Genomic DNA, 17,677 nt, shown 5'->3' with positions numbered 1-17,677 from the left:
TTACAGGAAGCGCTGAAATCCAGAGGGATTATTGCCAGCCTCACCAGAAGGACTACCAAAATAGGCTGACATGTTAAATATGAAACCTGGCTGCCTTGGCTTGAAATGGAGCTTGCAATAGTTCTCCACCGTTAGTGACAATTGGCATCTCTTCCCCACCTCTACCTAGACCGGGAGCTGGGGGTCAAAGCCACGTGGAGCACATTACCATCACTGTAACCTAAATTACTAAACATAAATCATCAGTGCAGCCACAAGAAATGACCCACCAACTGCAGAAAAGACACGACCTTGATGTCAAGCAGGCAAGTCGTGTACCAAAAATAATCCCAGGCTAACACAGTCCTGTAGCTAATAAAGATGACAGGTTTGAACCACCTATGCTGCACTGAATTACTTCTAGTCCAGATCAAGTTTGTAAAATGTTCACAGCTCAGGCATGCAGGCAGAGTAATTGGCTGGTCCAGTGATAAAGAAGAACATCATGATGGAGTGGCTGCAAAAGATGAGCTTACCAAATCCCAGCTACTGCCCAGGAGGACCAGACTTCCTGGAATTAAGAGCAGATGAGTGTATCTGGAGAAATTAGGTGCGTATGTGAAATTTGCACAGATGCATTTGGTTATTCTGCTTATGAAGGAAAGTGAAATATCAGGTGGAGTACCAGGGTACATTTGGAAGACGATTACAACCTCTGCGCTTTCACAACCAACACTTTGCCACGGGGTGCAGGGGTTACAGCTCGTTTACATGCTTCACTCTCCATCCAAATGAGGACCCATGAACCCAAACTCAAGACACTCTTCCCAAAAGACCAGCTATAATGGTCCAATATCACCGTGGTTCCAAACTGTGTGGCTTTATCCTCGAGAACTCGCGAGGGAAGCAATACTTGAAACCTGTAGCTGCACGACCCAAAGCAGTCGCAAAGGCCGAGAATCCCGGCCCCAAGACGGGACGGAGCAGAGCGCGGCCAGGCCCGCAGCGTGACGGGGCAGCGCCGGCGCCTCTCCCGCAGCGCGACACCGCCCTCTGGCGGCCGCTGCCCGCAGCGCACACCTGAGACACGGCCCCGCAGCGGGGCCAGCGGGGCCCACCTCCGGCTACCCCAGGGCCATCCCAAAACACGCGGCACACGGTTGTGTGCAGAGGGTTCTTGAGTATCTCCAGCGAGGGAGACTCCGCAATCTTTCTGGGCAACCTGTGCTGGTGCACGATCATCGGCACAGTAAAGTTCTTCCTCATGTTCAGGAGGAACTTCTGTGCACCAGTTTCTGCCTCGTGTCCTATTGCTTGGCACCACCGAGCAGAGCCTGGCTCCGTTCTCTTGTCACCCCCCTTTAGATATTTATACACGCTGATGAAGTGACTCGCACCGCCTGCTCCGGCAGCGCCGGCGGGGCTCGAACCCGTGATCCCCAGTACACCGAGGGGAGGGGGTGCCATAAGCCCCGCCCCTCTTTTATTGTCCCCCTCATTTCCCTCTTCCACGCGTCACTTCCGGTGCGGCGCAGGAAGGCGCCGGAAGTGGCTCCATAGCGGCTGCGGCGGGGGGAGTTCGGTGGCGCCATGGCGGAGGTGAGGGACGGGGGGAGCGGCCCCGCATGTCCACTCTGTCGCGCCCCAGAGGCTCCTCGGGCGAGACCAGGGAGTGGGGCCGAGTCACTGGGGCGGGTTGGGGCCGGGCGAGAGAAGTGGGAAGGGTGGGAAGGGCCGCTGTGGGGATGGACCTTGGCGCCCTTTCCGTCTGCGCAGCCCCCGCCAGGTCCGGCCCGGGGATAGCGAGGTGCACGCAGGACGCAGAGGGTGCGGGTCATCGGCCCGTGCCTGTCTGGGGAGGGAGTGAGCAGCGGGCAGCGGGCTTGCTTTGCCAGACTTGTGCCGTCTGCGGAATTGGTGCTGCGGGGCATCAGGCACAGCATCGCCAGCCGGGCAGGGGAGCGGATTGTCCCGCTCTGCTCTGCTCTGGGGCAGCCTCACCTCGAGTGCTGGGGGGCAGTTTTCGGTACCACAATGTAAAATAAAGGTCTAAATGAAATGAGTATGAATGGTGTGGAGGGGAAGCTTTATGAAGAGTGGCTGAGGTCGCTTGCCATGTTCAGCCTGGAGAAGAGAGTGAGGGGAAACCTCATTTCAGTTTACAGTTTCCTCGTGAGGGGGAAGCAGAGGAGCAGGCGCTAATCGGATCTGATCGCTGTGGTGCCCAGTGACAGGACCCGAGGGAATGGCCTGAGGCTGTGTCAGGGGAGGTTTAGGTTGGATATTAGGAAAGGATTTTTCACCCAGAGGGTGGTTGGACAGGGAAACAGGCTCCCCAGGGAAGGGGTCACAGCACCAGCCTGACGAGTTCAGGAAGCATTTGGACAATGCTCTCAGGCACATGGTGTGATTTTTGGGGTGTCCTGTGCAGGACCAGAAGTTGAACTTGATGGTCCTTGTGGGTCCCTTTCAACTCAGCATGTTCTGTGATTATGGGGAAATGATGCTGTCATGCTCGACCACCAGAGAGCTACTGACTCTGTTAGCCCATAGTGGCATCCTCAGGGGTCTTTGTGAGGGCTTGGGAGTACCGCTGTGGAGAAGGCCCCTGGTTTTATAGGCTATAGAATCGTTACTGTGGTGTGAATGTCATGCCCTTCTAAAAGCATGTGGGGTTGTCAGGATTATAGAAGAAGGTGGAACGACTGCTGCCCCATGCAACACTATGAACTGGTTTTTTACAGAAAAGTTTTTGTCAAAAATTACTTGCAGAAGCTTCTTCCCTGCCGGGGAGACGTGGTCTTACCTACTCCTCTGTTTGTTGTGTCAACAGCTGCTGTTGTTGAGTGGTGATTAGCCATGCTAACGTGAAGTGGTACACAAATTCACGATTGCCCATGTTTTTTTTATGGTGGTAGTGAAGGAAAATTTACAGGGGTTTTTTTCAGAATTGGTTACTTTATTGCCTGCATATAAAAACAGAACTGGAAAGGATGTGAGATAAAAGCTTTTATGTTCATGGATTTGTCATGTAAATACCAGTGCAGAAAGTTTGATCAGAGTTTTTGGCTTGCTTTTCAAAGTCTTGTAAGTTTACAAGGAATAGTATATAGTTTTGAATAAACACTGTAAAACAATTAACAGATAAACTTAATTTTTTAGTTTCCAAAAGGATTAGTGTCTTCTGTGAACTGAATGGTTGCATATGATAGAACTGAGATTTGAAATTGCTACTCAGTTCAATTTATGTTTCAGTTTACAGTTTTTCATTTAAATCTGTTCAAGCATATTTAAATGCTTTTTTCTTTATTTTAGGAAGTCCAAAAACATTCTGTGCACACACTTGTGTTCAGGTCTTTGAAGAGAACCCATGACATGTTTGTAGCTGATAATGCCAAGCCTATCCCATTGGATGAAGAAAGGTAAGTGCTGCTGCACTCAGTGAAGTTTTTAAACTCTGTTAATGATTGCTCCACCCAAGTCAGAAATTCAGATGTTTCTGTGCTGTTAACAGTGTAATTTTGAGAGGAGAGAAATATTAGAGTTGTAAAGTAAGTTTTATGACATCCTCTCTAAAATATTTCAAAACTTAGTAACAGTTCAGAAACTGGGGTTTAATGAGGATTATGCTTTACTCTTCCCACAGTCACAAGGTGAAAATGGCAGTCAAGCTGCGCACAGAGTACGGCTCAGTGCTACACATGCCCACTCTCAAAGAGAACCTGAGGGAGAAAGGAGGCCCCAACACTGGGGATCCCTATGGACACAAGCAGTATTCTGGAAATCAAGGTTAGTATGCTCTTAGTGGTATATTTGTCCTTTCTTTTGCAACAGTCTCACTGATGTAGAATCTAAAGAATGCAGTCCAGTGTTAATCCACTGGAAATAAATACAGAAATAAAAGAAACCTTTTTTGATTGGTATTTTTCTTGCTAGGGTCCACAGGAGGTACGTGATTCAGAGCAAGGGGAAAGCTTGTTTATAGCAAAGGAGTTATTGGGTGCTGTGGATTTTTTTTATAGTGATTAATTGGTAAAAAGAGTAATTTTTGGTAACATTAGTGTGTGCTGCACACAGAACAAATTAAATTAATGAAAATGAGAAATGTCTAAGTACACTGGAAGTGGTTACTGGTTTCTGCCATGTGTGACCTGCTCTGTTTTCCTCTGTTTGCTGTTTGAGTGCATTATTTACAGTGCAGTATAAAATGTAATTATTAATATAACATTTTCTTGCTCTTTAGGACAAGAACTTGAGTATGTGGTGACTGGTACACACCCATACCCATCTGGGCCTGGTAAGTAAAATTTTGCAAGTGTTTGCATGAACTTTTTGGTTTCCTGTATGAACAAGGCATTGTTCATCCTAGCAGGAGCAGGCTTCCTCTTGTTGTGAATCTATACTTGATAGTAATGGAATGTAGCCTGCTTTTCGTCACCAGAGTAGAAAGGTGCAGGTTTCACCACCTTGCTCTGGGGAAGAGACTTAAAGGTTTAATAAAGTTTTAGTGTCATTTGGTTTTGTCCATGCTTGTAAGGGTTATGTTTCTGTATTGTTACATTGGCCATTGCTAATTGCCACTGTTGCTGATGAATCCTGCTCTATTCTTGTAAGAGTGTAGTTTTAGCTGTTAATCTTTCATTGTACTTAAGTTTATTATGAGTATAGTGGAAAATCTGTTGTTTTGGCTTATAAATTAACAAATATGAGTGTTCAGTGGACCCTCAATCTTTAAAATACCAGGCATAGTTTCTTGTAACTGTGCGGTTGAGAATTTCTCACAGTGGTTTCGACAAGTTTAATGTTCTTTTAATAGAATCATATATATCAGGGTTAAAAATCAGATTTCTTTCTTTGCTGTTTCTTGTTTTAACCTGAATATTTTGCCCAAATACTGAGTTTGTTGTCAACTGACAGAAGTTTGGTTAGGAAGAGAAATAAAGCAATTAGTTAGTCTGCTCCAAAACTATACTTTACAAAGAGTTTTTAAATTTTTTTAAAGAAAAGATCTGCTATTCTTGAGATAATGTTAAAAATCTGAAGATATAGCCTGAAATTCTCACTTCAGTGGAACTAAGCCTTTTGTAGTTCTGGCACCACTGTGTGATGCGTAGCCCCACACAGGGTTGGATTATAATTTGTACTAAAGGGCCTAAGTTAGCAAATGCTTCACAACACCATGTTTATTTCTGTAATGTTTGAATTTCCATAGAATTTGAAGCTGGATAAAAAGATGGATGCTGCTCCTAATTAGACTTTTTTTTTTCTCGTTTCCACTGATATAAACACACAGTTTTATACTCTAGAAATTTTTTATTCACGTATGTAGTAGATCAAGATGAAAAGGATTGGGCCAAAACAAAGATTTCAGTAGATTTGAATTGGATGTGAAAATGTTATTGAAGGATGACGCTTAATATTACAGGTGTGTCAGGCCCTTGTTTGCAGGTACACGTGTATATACATGTTAGTATAATACACTTTTGAGTTCCTGTTTAAAAGAGTTGTCTTTGTTTGTGCCGTGTTATTTTTTCCAAGGCGTGGCTTTGACAGCAGATACTAAGGTCCAGAGGATGCCAAGTGAATCTGCAGCGCAGTCCTTAGCTGTAGCACTTCCTGCTTCCCAGTCCAGGTACTGCTGTGTTACCTCATTGACACTGTTATCTATGGGAGTTTCAAGGCAAATCACAAAGGCTGGGATAGGAGCTACCTGGAGTAATTAAAATATTCTTTAAAAAACTGCTTTTAGTGTGGACAGGCATCATTTTCTGTATGCTTTTTTTTTTGTATTGTCATAGAGGCAGTGGGTGGACGTTGGGACAAGGGAAATTTTGTTTAGGCAGAAAAGAGGTGAAGCTTTGTGGGTATCTGTACCTTGGGGTGGTCAAGCTCTGGACAGGGTGCTAAGAGAGGTTGTGGATTCTCCATCCTGAGAGGTGTACAACACTCAGCTGTATGCAGCCCTGTGATGCCTTATCACTTAGCAGGAGAAAGTTGATTGCAATTCATCAACCATTTTCATTCACCCTAGGCTGGATGCAAATCGGACAGCTGCTGGCGTGGGTGACATTTACAGGCATGCTGGGATATCTGAGCGTTCACAACCTCCTGGGATGTCTGTGGTGAGTCTGTTGCACATCTAATGTGAAAAGTACATGGTATTGACCAGATTGCTTCTGGAGCTGTGTGTGTTGTGTGGAGATCTCCTGATTGACTAAATTTAATCAGTGTTGAGAAGGCAGAATAAAAAGGTTTTAGCCTTTGGGCAAAGAGGTGAGCTACGAACCAGAAGAGTAACCCTTCTTTTAACTTACAGGCTATGGTGGAAGCTGGTGGAAACAAAAATTCTGCGTTAATGCCAAAGAAGGCTCCAACCATGCCCAAACCTCAGTGGCATCCACCTTGGAAACTGTACAGGGTAAGTTAGAAATTACATGACATGAGCACGCATAAAAAGTAAACATATTTTATGTAAGAGCTTAAATCATAATTCTTGTTCTCATTCTCAAAAATGTAATCAAATATGATTCAAAAATGTGATCAAAAAGTGATCGCAACTAAGTTGTATACACACACTCTCTTTGAACCTTTTTTTTGCTCTTGTAGCTGTGTTACACTAAATTTGTTAGGTTTGCTGTATTAGTTAGAAATCTGAAGGCTAATCTTTAAAAGAGTTTTTTGAAAACCACTTGAACTCCAAGGAGTGTATAGGTTTTCTAAATACAGCAGTATTTGAATGTGTTTTCTGTAGAAATTAAGATAAATGCCATTTGAAAGAAATGGCACCAAAATAAATCCATAAGAGATTTATGGTAAACAGATGAAAAATTGAAAAATGCCTACTTGTTAGGAGCACTTTCTTTTCAGAGAAATACTCTGAATAACAATTCAAGTCACTAGAGTATTTGTACATGTAAACAGTTTTAGTGAAGGTTTGTTGTCAAAATCCTTGCTCAACAAGGCAAAAGCTTGTTCAGACAGCTTGGAAATAAAAGCATAGCTGGAACACCAAATGTGGGTTTCATCTATCTGTTGCTTTAGATCTACATTTTAACTGGTTTTCCTAAGCTTGGTTTGAAGTTGTGAAAGATGTGAACTCAAAATAGGTCAAATGAATTATTTCTTAGATTTCTCCCCAGAAAAGCCCATTTCTATTCCTATATTAAGAGATTTTGACAGTTATCTTAAAATCTTGTGTCTGTGGTCTCATGTGATCAGAAAAGTCCACTTTAGCTTTCCAAAGTATTTCTGCCTAAGAAGCTTTGTTGTGTTTTAAATCTTTTGAAATGAGCTGTATGACAGTACATGAAATATGACATCCAGTGAAACCAGTTACAGGTTTTGATTTTAGCTGTCTGACTTTGGAGAATTTAGAGAAACAGAAAGGCTGCTGAAAGCAAAGCATGCGTTGGCGGAGTGTTTCTTGTGAGATCAGTCTCCATTATTTTATTGCTGGAAAGTGTCCAACTCTCATATTACCCCTCTTTTGGGGAAAAGAAGGTGATGGTGTGCTTGAAGAGGTTATTACATAGAAATGTAATTTAATAGCCAGTATTTTTAGAATTGTTCTTTGTATAAGCACTATACAGCAGCATAAGGAATCGGTGCTCAAATAGACTCTTTCTCTTCAAAGCTTCAAGTGTTGAGCCACAGTGTTTTGGACTCTGAAAGGGTGTGAAAAAGTTGCTTATAGGAACAGGATATTTACTTATTGCAAGCTCCCCAAGTCTGGTGTACATAAATTTCTAGTTTTCTCTTTCTTTAACTGAAGTAGAAATCAAGTTGTCTTCAGATCTGATTTCACATTTGACTTTTCTTGGTAAATACTAGCAAATTTCAGTGTTGGAGAAGGAAAATTACATCAAAAGATGTACGTGTATTATTTCTGATGTATAAAATTTTTTGGTTCTTTCTCAAGGTTATCAGTGGTCACCTGGGCTGGGTGAGATGTATTGCAGTAGAACCAGGAAATCAGTGGTTTGTTACTGGCTCTGCTGACAGAACCATAAAGGTAAGAGGCTGGGAAGAAATGACTGACAAAGTTTGTAGTGGGTGGGGGTTTTTTCCCTTTTTATTTAAAAATGTCTCCAGCCCCTTGGAAACAATTTCTTGTTTACTGTTGGTGGAATAATGAACTGCAGAACATTTTTTCTTTTATTACCTTGTCATAGCACTAATTCTTTTCTTGAGATTTCATTTATTACATGGTCATATCTGGAGACGAAATAATTTGTGATTCTATTTTTAACTTACAGTGCAACAGGATCAGTTACATCTGGGCTGTTTACCCAGGCTTACTGTGTAGCTTTCTCCTGTCTACCTTAAAATACCTCTTTTGGTGCAGATTTGGGACCTTGCTAGTGGCAAATTGAAATTGTCTTTGACGGGACACATCAGTACTGTCCGAGGGGTGATAGTAAGTGCAAGAAGTCCATACCTCTTTTCTTGTGGAGAAGACAAACAAGTGAAATGCTGGGATCTTGAATACAATAAGGTAAGCTATGGTTTCTTTAATTGAAGGAATTGGTGGTAGCAAATACAGAAATCAAAGCATTTAGAATATTCTTTCAATTATTAGTTTGTGTGGTTTTTGTTCATTTAGGTTATCAGACATTACCATGGTCATCTAAGTGCTGTCTATGGCTTAGACTTGCATCCAACAATAGATGTGTTGGTGACATGTAGCAGAGATTCAACAGCACGAGTAAGTATAGCACTGTTGTGTTTAAACACCCTGATATGTGTATTTCAATATCTTACATTTGTAAAAAAGAGCACTTAGCAAAAGTTAACATCAATCTAGATGAAATACTAAGATGATTTGTGTTAGCTTGGTCTTACATTGTTGGTAAAATTGAAGCCCAAATACAAACATGTCATGTCACTTCAGGATGTTTTATTTCTTAATTTAGTAGGTACATTACATAATATATGTAGGTTTGCTTAGTATTTAGAAGGTGGTATGGGACTATGGTGACTTAAATTATTCATATGCATAGAAGTTCACTGGCAGGTTCCTGCTCTCTTTGAAATTTGCCAGCTGAGGCAGTTCTGTGATGAATGTTTGGTTGAAAAATACCACCTAAATACCATTTTTTAATCTGTAGACTATTGACAGTGCCTAAAATACATTGAATATGCACCTGTTACTGACCTCTCACATATTTGTTGTGAATTCATAGATTTGGGATGTGAGGACAAAAGCCAGTGTGCACACACTGTCAGGACACACAAATGCAGTAGCAACTGTGAAGTGCCAAGCTGCAGAACCACAAATTATTACAGGTATAGTAGGCGTGGTTTCATGAGTAACATGATGGAAAAACCTAATGATGAATGTGTTTATTCAGTAATTGTGTGATGTTCATAATGTTACTTTGGAGAATTTGCTCAATATCTCTTACTAGTTTCTGTTGAAATTGGGCCATGCAGTGGTTACTACATACTATTAATGGTATGTTTAAGCAAATATGACTGTGCATTGTTCAAATGCTTTTCTGCACTTCTTTTTTTTCTGGTGTTAACATTTGTGTTGTAATATGTATTGAGACTTGGATTTTCTGTGATATTTTAGCTCTCCCCATTTCATTTAAGGAGCATCCAGTACCGTGGTTAAGTGTTCATCTTCTTTTCCATTATGTCAAAATCCAGCTTTGCAGTGTAACTTAGTTCTTAGATTTCAAACTGAGTAAAAAGACTATTGCAATCCAGCATATTCTTCATTTGAGGTGGCATTAGCACAATATTATTGTCTCGCATCATTTTGGCTGCCTTAGCAAAGTAATGATTATGATAAAGTCAAGGCGATGGTTTCTACTATTTTTTTTTTTTTTTAATTTTCCTTTCATTGTAGGCAGTCATGATACTACCATACGGCTCTGGGACTTGGTGGCAGGAAAAACTCGTGTTACTTTAACAAATCACAAGAAATCTGTAAGAGCAGTAGTGCTACATCCGAGACAGTAAGTTTTCCTCATTCTGTTACACTTTCACAGTGCTTTTGAGAGCTGAAGAGAGCCAATGTGAGTGAAGATCTAGAATGGTAGAGTATAATAATGTGAGAAAGTAATGCTCTTAGGATGATGCAAAAATGTACATATCAATTGTCAGATACGTTTTACTGCATTGATTGTGCTTCTCTAGTATTGGCATTGGTGTACTTGAGCAATCCTGAGAATGTCTTATATCCCACAGGGTTACTTATGTGTGTGCCTTTCATTCAGTCCTTAAAAATCAGTGATACAGGGCTTGTAAGGCTAATAATATATATGTAACTGAATAGTTGTGAGCAGAAAGTGCAGTAGTTTTGTAATGGGCCATTGCACATGTGTGATTAATGCTAAAGGAGACTGATTAATAGAACGGCCTTTGTTTTGAATATGTGGTTCACTGCACGAGACATTTCAATCTTAACTGGCCCTAAAAGAAAACTTACTGTGAGAATTGAAACTTTGAAGCAGATGGTCTTGGAAATGCTCTGAATTTGGATGCTATATTTTGATGCACAGCAGTTGCCTGTTTGGATGCCCTTTAAAACAATGGAGAAAAGGAATTCACATAGAACTTCAATACTTCTGTGCCTTTCATATTTTAAAATTACATTCTATCATTTCTATCAGAAATTCAGAATCTTTGATATGAATAAACTCTGTTCCAATGTGTGCCTGAAATCTTGTATAGCCTGTTATCTGTAGCTATAGAAAAAACCTCTAGTTCTACTTACATTCTGAAAAAAAAAAAAGTAATTCTAGATTCAGCTTCATCAATTACACCTTTTTGAAAGTAAACTTGAAGTGTTCTTGTCAAACAGTAGCAGCTGTGAGCCTGTATTTCAGTGTTTCTATTTTTTTAAACGTTCTGGCATTTTCTCATAAGACTCACTTTTTTATTTGTAGTATCTTTTAAATAGACAGCAAATTGCCTGGACAGTGTGGTAGTGAAAGTATTCCTACAGACTTTTATGTGTGCTACCCAAATAACCAAGAAACTGCTTGCACATCTTAAAATGAAGGAAATTTTTATTTCAGGGTATCTCAGTGGAAGAGATGATCTTTCTTAGTTACATTTTTGCGGGGCCTTCTCCTTGCTTATGTAATTTTGGAAGACTAGCTGTTAGCCTGTGCTTGGGGTTTGTTGTCTTTTTTTTCCTGTTACCTTTGCTGATGATGCCCTTATACCTGAAAATTTGCCAGAATAACAACTGAAGAGAACTTAATGTGCATTTTAAGTACTTGCATATTAAATCCTGTGCCGTATAGGATATTATAAAGTTTAGTCTATGAAACGGAAAGAAAATAGTAGGAATAGCTAATTCATGACTTCATAAAATTGCTTAACTTCATGTGAAGTAAACATGTCAGAAAAGCAGTTCTAATATTAAGTAATTTTGCAACTAGCATTTAGCAGTAGTTTTAATGAAGGACATTTGCTCTCACTACAGCGATTTTGAACTTTAATATACTGTGTTTATTTTCTTTCAGTTACACATTTGCATCTGGTTCTCCAGATAATATTAAGCAGTGGAAATTCCCAGATGGAAACTTCATTCAGAACCTCTCTGGTCACAATGCTATTATAAACACCCTGGCTGTAAATTCTGATGGTGTTCTGGTCTCAGGAGGTAAAAGTCAGAAATACACATTCCTCTCCTTTCCCCCATGCCCATGTGGCTGGAGGTCCTTAGGCAGAGATGCTCACAGAGCTCTGCTTTACCTAGGCCTGTAAGCCTGCTGCAGGACACCATTTCATTTCATAGTGAATAGGGCCACTTTCATCTTCTTGGATGTTTCTGAGCTGCATGCAAATAAAATAAATTTGAAGGACTTCTAATGTGCTGCATGGAAGAGGTTTCCTCTTCTCATCTGGCTGCTGCTGCAAGGCTCCAGAGTCCATCCTTTATGATCTGCTAATCATCAGTGCCTCCTCTAGAGTTAGCTGCACATTGATGTAGTGAGACTGGATAGAGGATATAGAAACATCTTGCTGAAGCTGATGGGGAATAGGGCACTTGGTCCCATTTGGTCCCCTTGGATATTGTATGTCCTGTAGGCTAAGGATGTGGAGTAAGATGGGACTGTGCTAAGCAGGAGCTGGAAAACAGCCAATTACATTGTCACCTTACTCTGGTTATGTTTCCAAGTATGTGTGTGTAAAAGGGGCCCTTGATTTTAAAATTTGGATAAAGCTGTGTTTGACATTCGGCTCATTCACAGTAGGAGCAAGAACTTCACAGAATACTGGAATAGACTTACATTTCCTTATTATTATTTGAAGACACTTTCAGAACATCTTTGTAAGACTTTTATTGTTAGTAGTAGCTGAGTCTTAGAAAATACCTTCTCCTTTTCCACATAAAAAACCCCCTGTCATTTTAATAATATTAGTTGTGACTTTTTAAAATTAAAATTTGAGTATCAATTCTCCCCTTTACATCTTCATGCTATCTACAGCACCTTCAGAGGAGGTGATGCCGAATTAAAAGAAGTTGATTTTACCTTGGAGTTTTCTACTGTAGAAACACCCTTCTTGAAACATCTGGATTTCCTGTCTAGCTGGCAGCTGTGGAGAAATTTAAATTTTAATAGATCTGTTTTGGCTAGAAAATGCTTTTGAAGGATATTGGGTTTTGTAACTGAAAAATTATCTTGAGAACATCCTTCTGAATAGAGAGTTCAGATTGCTGTGAATGCCCTGTAGCTGATGCCAGCAGCAGCAATACTGGCAGAGGCTTAAACCAAATTTGGAATAAAACCTGTGCAAACATCAAACCTACTTTGCATGATGTAGAAGTCCTTACTGTCCTTAATCTCTTTGGTAGGATGATGCCTCTTCATTCAACTTTAGTGGAGCTACTGTTCAGGGAGCTTGAAATTCAGAATGCCAGTCCTTACTGTGCTTCCAAAGCAACTTGCTGCAATTGCCTTGTGATGTAGTTTATCATCTCTCAGGGTTATCTGATAAAAATCTGGATGAGATTCTGAAGAAGAAAAAAAGCAGAAAATAGGAAAACTTACGGGGTGTGCTGAACTGTTCTGCATGAATGTTGGGAGATGTATTCCTGATGTATATACTAGTTGTTCATGATACTCTTTCTAGAAAACAGATAGAAATTAACTGGTCAAAATACTAAGTTTGTTTGTTTGTTTGTTTGTTGTAGCTGATAATGGTACTATGCATCTTTGGGACTGGAGAACTGGATACAATTTCCAGAGAGTACATGCAGCTGTACAGCCGGGTTCTTTGGACAGCGAATCAGGAATATTTGCTTGTGTTTTTGACCAGTCAGAAAGCAGATTGCTAACTGCTGAAGCTGATAAAACCATAAAAGTATACAAAGAAGATGATACTGCGGTATGTGAAAGTGTCTTTTTAAAGTATTTTCATCAAATCAAAAAAAATCAGACAAATATAACACATGTCAGTAGGGGACATGTTCAGACTTACGTAATCTGTTTTGTTGAAAGACCTCTGCATTAGCATTAATAGGACAGTAGCTAATTTCTGCATTCCTAATTCTTACTATATGCTGTAGTACAAGTGTCAGGTCTGTGAACTCTTTTGCAAAAGGCCTTTGTGGTGAAGTTTGGAGAAACCTGAATACAATAACGTATTTTGGGTTTTGAACCCAGTGGGGAACTGTGGGGTTGTATTGATAAAAACATGGGGATCAGCAAAAGGATTGCACTTCAAAGGTTTATTGCACTTAGTTATATGATCTGGATTGGTTATTGGCCTTGACAACTTTTAGAATTTAGAATAAATAGCTTATTTTCACACTGTTAACTCTAAAATCTGAACTCATTTACTAGTGGAGAAGACAGTAGATTATTGTGTCGTTTATCAGTGTATGTCTTAAATATAAAGGATAAAAGAATTTTTATTAAGCATTGGAATTTTGCACTGAATTAGACTTGGAGCAACTCTCAGATATAAGGAATCGGTTTTGAAGTTGGGCAAAATACACTCAATGACATCTACCAATACTGATACCTCTGGAAGGACTGTCGGTGGCTACTCGTGTTCCTGTGCTTTGATACAGTGTTGTTTTGGAAATGCCATTGGCAACCTGATCTTTTTCCTTGTTGGAAAAAAAAAGAGTGATAAGAACAGAACAAGTACTGCTATGTACTTCAGACAGTGAGATGATAGAAAATTTAATTTGGATAAGTTAATTACCTTGTAGATTAGGTATTAATAATGCTACGTATGAAATAGAGTACAGAATACTTCATAAGTAATATTTTAAACTAAACCTTAATTATAGGTGAGTTTCAAGTTTAAAATAATCCTTACAAGATTTTTTTTTTTCCTTTAGACTGAAGAAACCCATCCTGTCAGCTGGAAACCAGAAATTATCAAGAGAAAGCGATTTTAGTGCAACAACATATTACTTCTGTAGTTTTGTTTTGGCTTTCCTGAGAGCTTTCAGTCGCATTTTGTTCTGCCTAGAACAGCAGAGCAAGAAGTCAGTTAAGTCATTGCTGTTTCAACATGTTTTATAATAAATTTTGTTTCTCTTTCCTTTTGTCTTTTTTTGTTGTGATTCCAGCAAACCAGTTGAATCTGTTAACTTTGTGGAGCATGCAGGGTTCATGAAAAAGATAGGTGTGCAGGTGGTTATTTTTTTAGACTTACGCTCGATAGATTCTTATAAAAATATTTTGATGAGCTAGGTTGTCTGAAACACCCTTGCTTGACCTCAAAAGTTAATTACAAATTCATGCATAGAAGTCATCTTCTGGAAATTCCTTGGGGACGCTTTCAGATTTTAGACCAATACTGTTTACTGTACATAGGCTAAGTCTGTACGAAATTAGAATTTCAGAGTAATTTAGAAACAAGCAAGACGACACAATAAGGTAGTTTGCTTTAAAAACATGGCCTCTGAGCATTGCTGGTGCTGTTATTGAATGAAATGGATTTTCAAAGTGTATCTTTCCCCAGGAAAGCTTTCATATGGAAGCACTCATCTTCATTTATGTTATTTCAGAGTGGGCCTTCTGTAGGAACCACTGTCAAATCATATTGTTCGCAGTCACTGCAGGGTTAGGACCAGTTGACTTTCTTTGTAGATGAACTGTTGGTTTTTTCCATTTATCTAAAGCATATATCACAGTAGAGTGCAGTGAACTTTCACAACTGAGCTCGAGGAAAAGCTCTTAAGTCATTTAAGCCTTAATTCTACACATTGCGTCTTCCCATGATCTTAGGAAGGAATTTAAAATAAACTGTTACTGAAAGATGATTTGTACGTCTGAAGGGACAAATCTTTCATTGGCTCTACAAATAGTCAGGTAACAAGCAGTAAACATGTAAGCCTCCTTGCTACTGCTTATCTGTGATGTCCGTGCTGCTCTAAAGCACTTTCTCTTCGCAGGGCAGTGGAGAAAACCATTGTCATCTGGCCATTCACTTACTGGCAATTTTGCTAGCGGTGTTAATAGTTGCATTGGCAAGTGTCACGCTGGCTAGATGCTGGAATAAATCTGTGTCCTCACTGATATCAAGCATTGATATCAAGCAGTTCACAATAATTATTTCTATTCTCTACCAGTTTGACTTCTTTCAAATCTAGGGTTTATGTTAGACAAATGAGTTATTTGCAATGTAATTTACAAAAAGCTAGTAAAACTAAGACTTGTTTATATTATGACAATTTTTGTCTTTTTTATGATGCATAGGAGGTCTTGTATTTATAATATGAATGTTTGACAATGTCATTTCAAGGGAGTCCATGCTGCATAAATAACTGAATTTTAGTTCACAGCTACTGTCAGAAGTAACTTCACAAAATAGGAAGGGGAATATTTCGTATTTAGGAGTTGGATTAAGCATCTTTTATTTCACTGGTAATTTGAATTTTTGTGGATCTTGATTACAGTTCTTTCCATGTTAACTAATATAACAATTAAAAATACAGGTTATGGCTTATGCATGTTGTATGTTGCTACTAATGCTTCATTCCAGAAATCAATGAATTATTGGTGTTACACAAAATTTTGTTGCTCACGGTGAAATCCTCTTTAGGAAACCAGAGTAGAGAGAAACACCTTACTTGAAAAGAGGTGGGATCGTTGAGAATTTTTTTGTTTCGTTTTGTTTTCTTTTTTTTTATGAAGTGTCTGTTTCTTTTGATAGTTTGGAATGAGGAAGGAGAAATTACAGCTCTAGCTATGGCCCACAGTTCTAGCACGTCTTTTCTGTACTGGCACTTCACTTTAGAAACTGCATTTATTCCACTCTTCATCGTTTTGAAGACAGATCACAAAGTCTCCGTAAGAACCTGTGTTTCTTCTCTGGACTTCTGGAGGAATCTGCTGTCTTGGGGCAGTGGTTGTCAGAACATTTCTTTTTTGTGCCCTCGGTAAAGATTTTGTCTATAAATTAAAGGCCGTGCACTATTATTTGGGATAATATGTTTCCTTTTTGGCTCTAGGATAGGCTGCCCCAGTTCTAAGTGTGGTTTTTTTTTTTTTAAGTATATTCTTGAGCATTTGATTTACTTGTTCATTTCCTTCCCAGCAGTTTTTTCTTCCACTTGACAGTAATCATCACATGTTCTTCTGTAAGTATTATTTATGATGCATCAAGATTATCAGATTGCATCAAAGTGCTTCTCTAGTGCAGAGTAAGCCTGGATACTCAGTTGTGACACACACAGGCCTGATTGTGTAGGATACACAGTGACATTAGATTTGTCCATGTGAGTCATAAGGTGAAGCAAAAGAGGAGGGTCTGGTCTACTGGATGTGTTTTACATGGTTCTGGAAAGGGTCACACTGCAATGCCAGTTTAATAGTCTAATTTCAGAAAATAATTATTGTTCTCAATTTCATAAAATTTGATGTTGTCTTCTGTATAGGATCAAATAATTTCTACCACAAATCCTGAGATTTGTTTTATACTGTATATATAATTGCGGAGGAGTAAGAAAATGGGTTTTGTTTGTAACATAAAAAAGTGTAACTGGTAAAAGTGATGAATTTTCAGATTACTCTTTGCTGTATACTGAAGCATACAGTGTAAGCTGTGCAGCTAAAACACTGTTGTTTGCTGGCAGTGTGAAAGATGTGCAGAGCAGCGTGTATTTGGAACTGAAAGGCTTACAGGAACAAGTCTTTAGTAGCAGCTTCTTTTTAGTTTTGTTGGATTGGAATTGAAGTGCTATACCTGATGTAAGTGACAGCAATTTAGCAATCAATAAAACCTTCCATACAATATGAATTCATGTCTTTTTTCCATTATGGATTTATAGTAATAAGAAAAAAAACCACTGTATTGAAAATGAAAGTAATTTAGGATTGAAATGGGCTGTTTCCCATAGCACAAGTCTTTTTGGGCCATCAGCTGTAATGGGAAGAGAGAAACTATTGATTGCTGTTTTATGGAGAGCTTCCTGTCTGCATGAAGGGATTAGCAAAACAGATGCAGATTTGTTCATGCATTTTCTCTAGTGTGTTTTATAAAAACATGCAAACACCTCTGGAGTTTAAGTATGAGTTCTAGGACAAGTTCTGGATGACAGCTTTGTGGGTGAAAGAAAGCTTAAACTAATTTTGGTATGTCTTAATGGGAGCAAATTAAAGGGATGTTTCTCTACATGGCATGCTACTGAAAATCTGGTCACAATGAAGTCAATGGGGGGGTTTATCACTAAATTTTGAAGTGGTGATTCCACTTGGTGGGGTGTGATTTTGTT

General features: G+C 39.5%; 1 protein-coding gene across 1 annotated transcript; it reads left to right on the top strand.

Moving 5' to 3' along the window:
- The first annotated feature begins 1,485 nt into the window (after positions 1-1,485).
- On the top strand, positions 1,486-17,202 carry PLRG1 (pleiotropic regulator 1). The gene is made up of 15 exons (XM_032109400.1): positions 1,486-1,578; positions 3,295-3,401; positions 3,626-3,768; positions 4,223-4,276; positions 5,518-5,611; positions 6,011-6,101; positions 6,296-6,397; positions 7,898-7,990; positions 8,324-8,473; positions 8,582-8,683; positions 9,162-9,264; positions 9,833-9,941; positions 11,460-11,599; positions 13,136-13,329; positions 14,294-17,202. The coding sequence occupies exons 1-15, from the start codon at positions 1,570-1,572 to the stop codon at positions 14,351-14,353; spliced, it is 1,551 nt and encodes a 516-aa protein (XP_031965291.1). The 5' UTR covers positions 1,486-1,569; the 3' UTR covers positions 14,354-17,202.
- The last annotated feature ends 475 nt before the right edge of the window (positions 17,203-17,677 follow it).

Source organism: Corvus moneduloides, chromosome 5 (genome assembly GCF_009650955.1).
Source record: "Corvus moneduloides isolate bCorMon1 chromosome 5, bCorMon1.pri, whole genome shotgun sequence".
NCBI lineage: Eukaryota > Metazoa > Chordata > Aves > Passeriformes > Corvidae > Corvus > Corvus moneduloides.
This window is presented reverse-complemented; position numbering and strand designations above follow the sequence as displayed.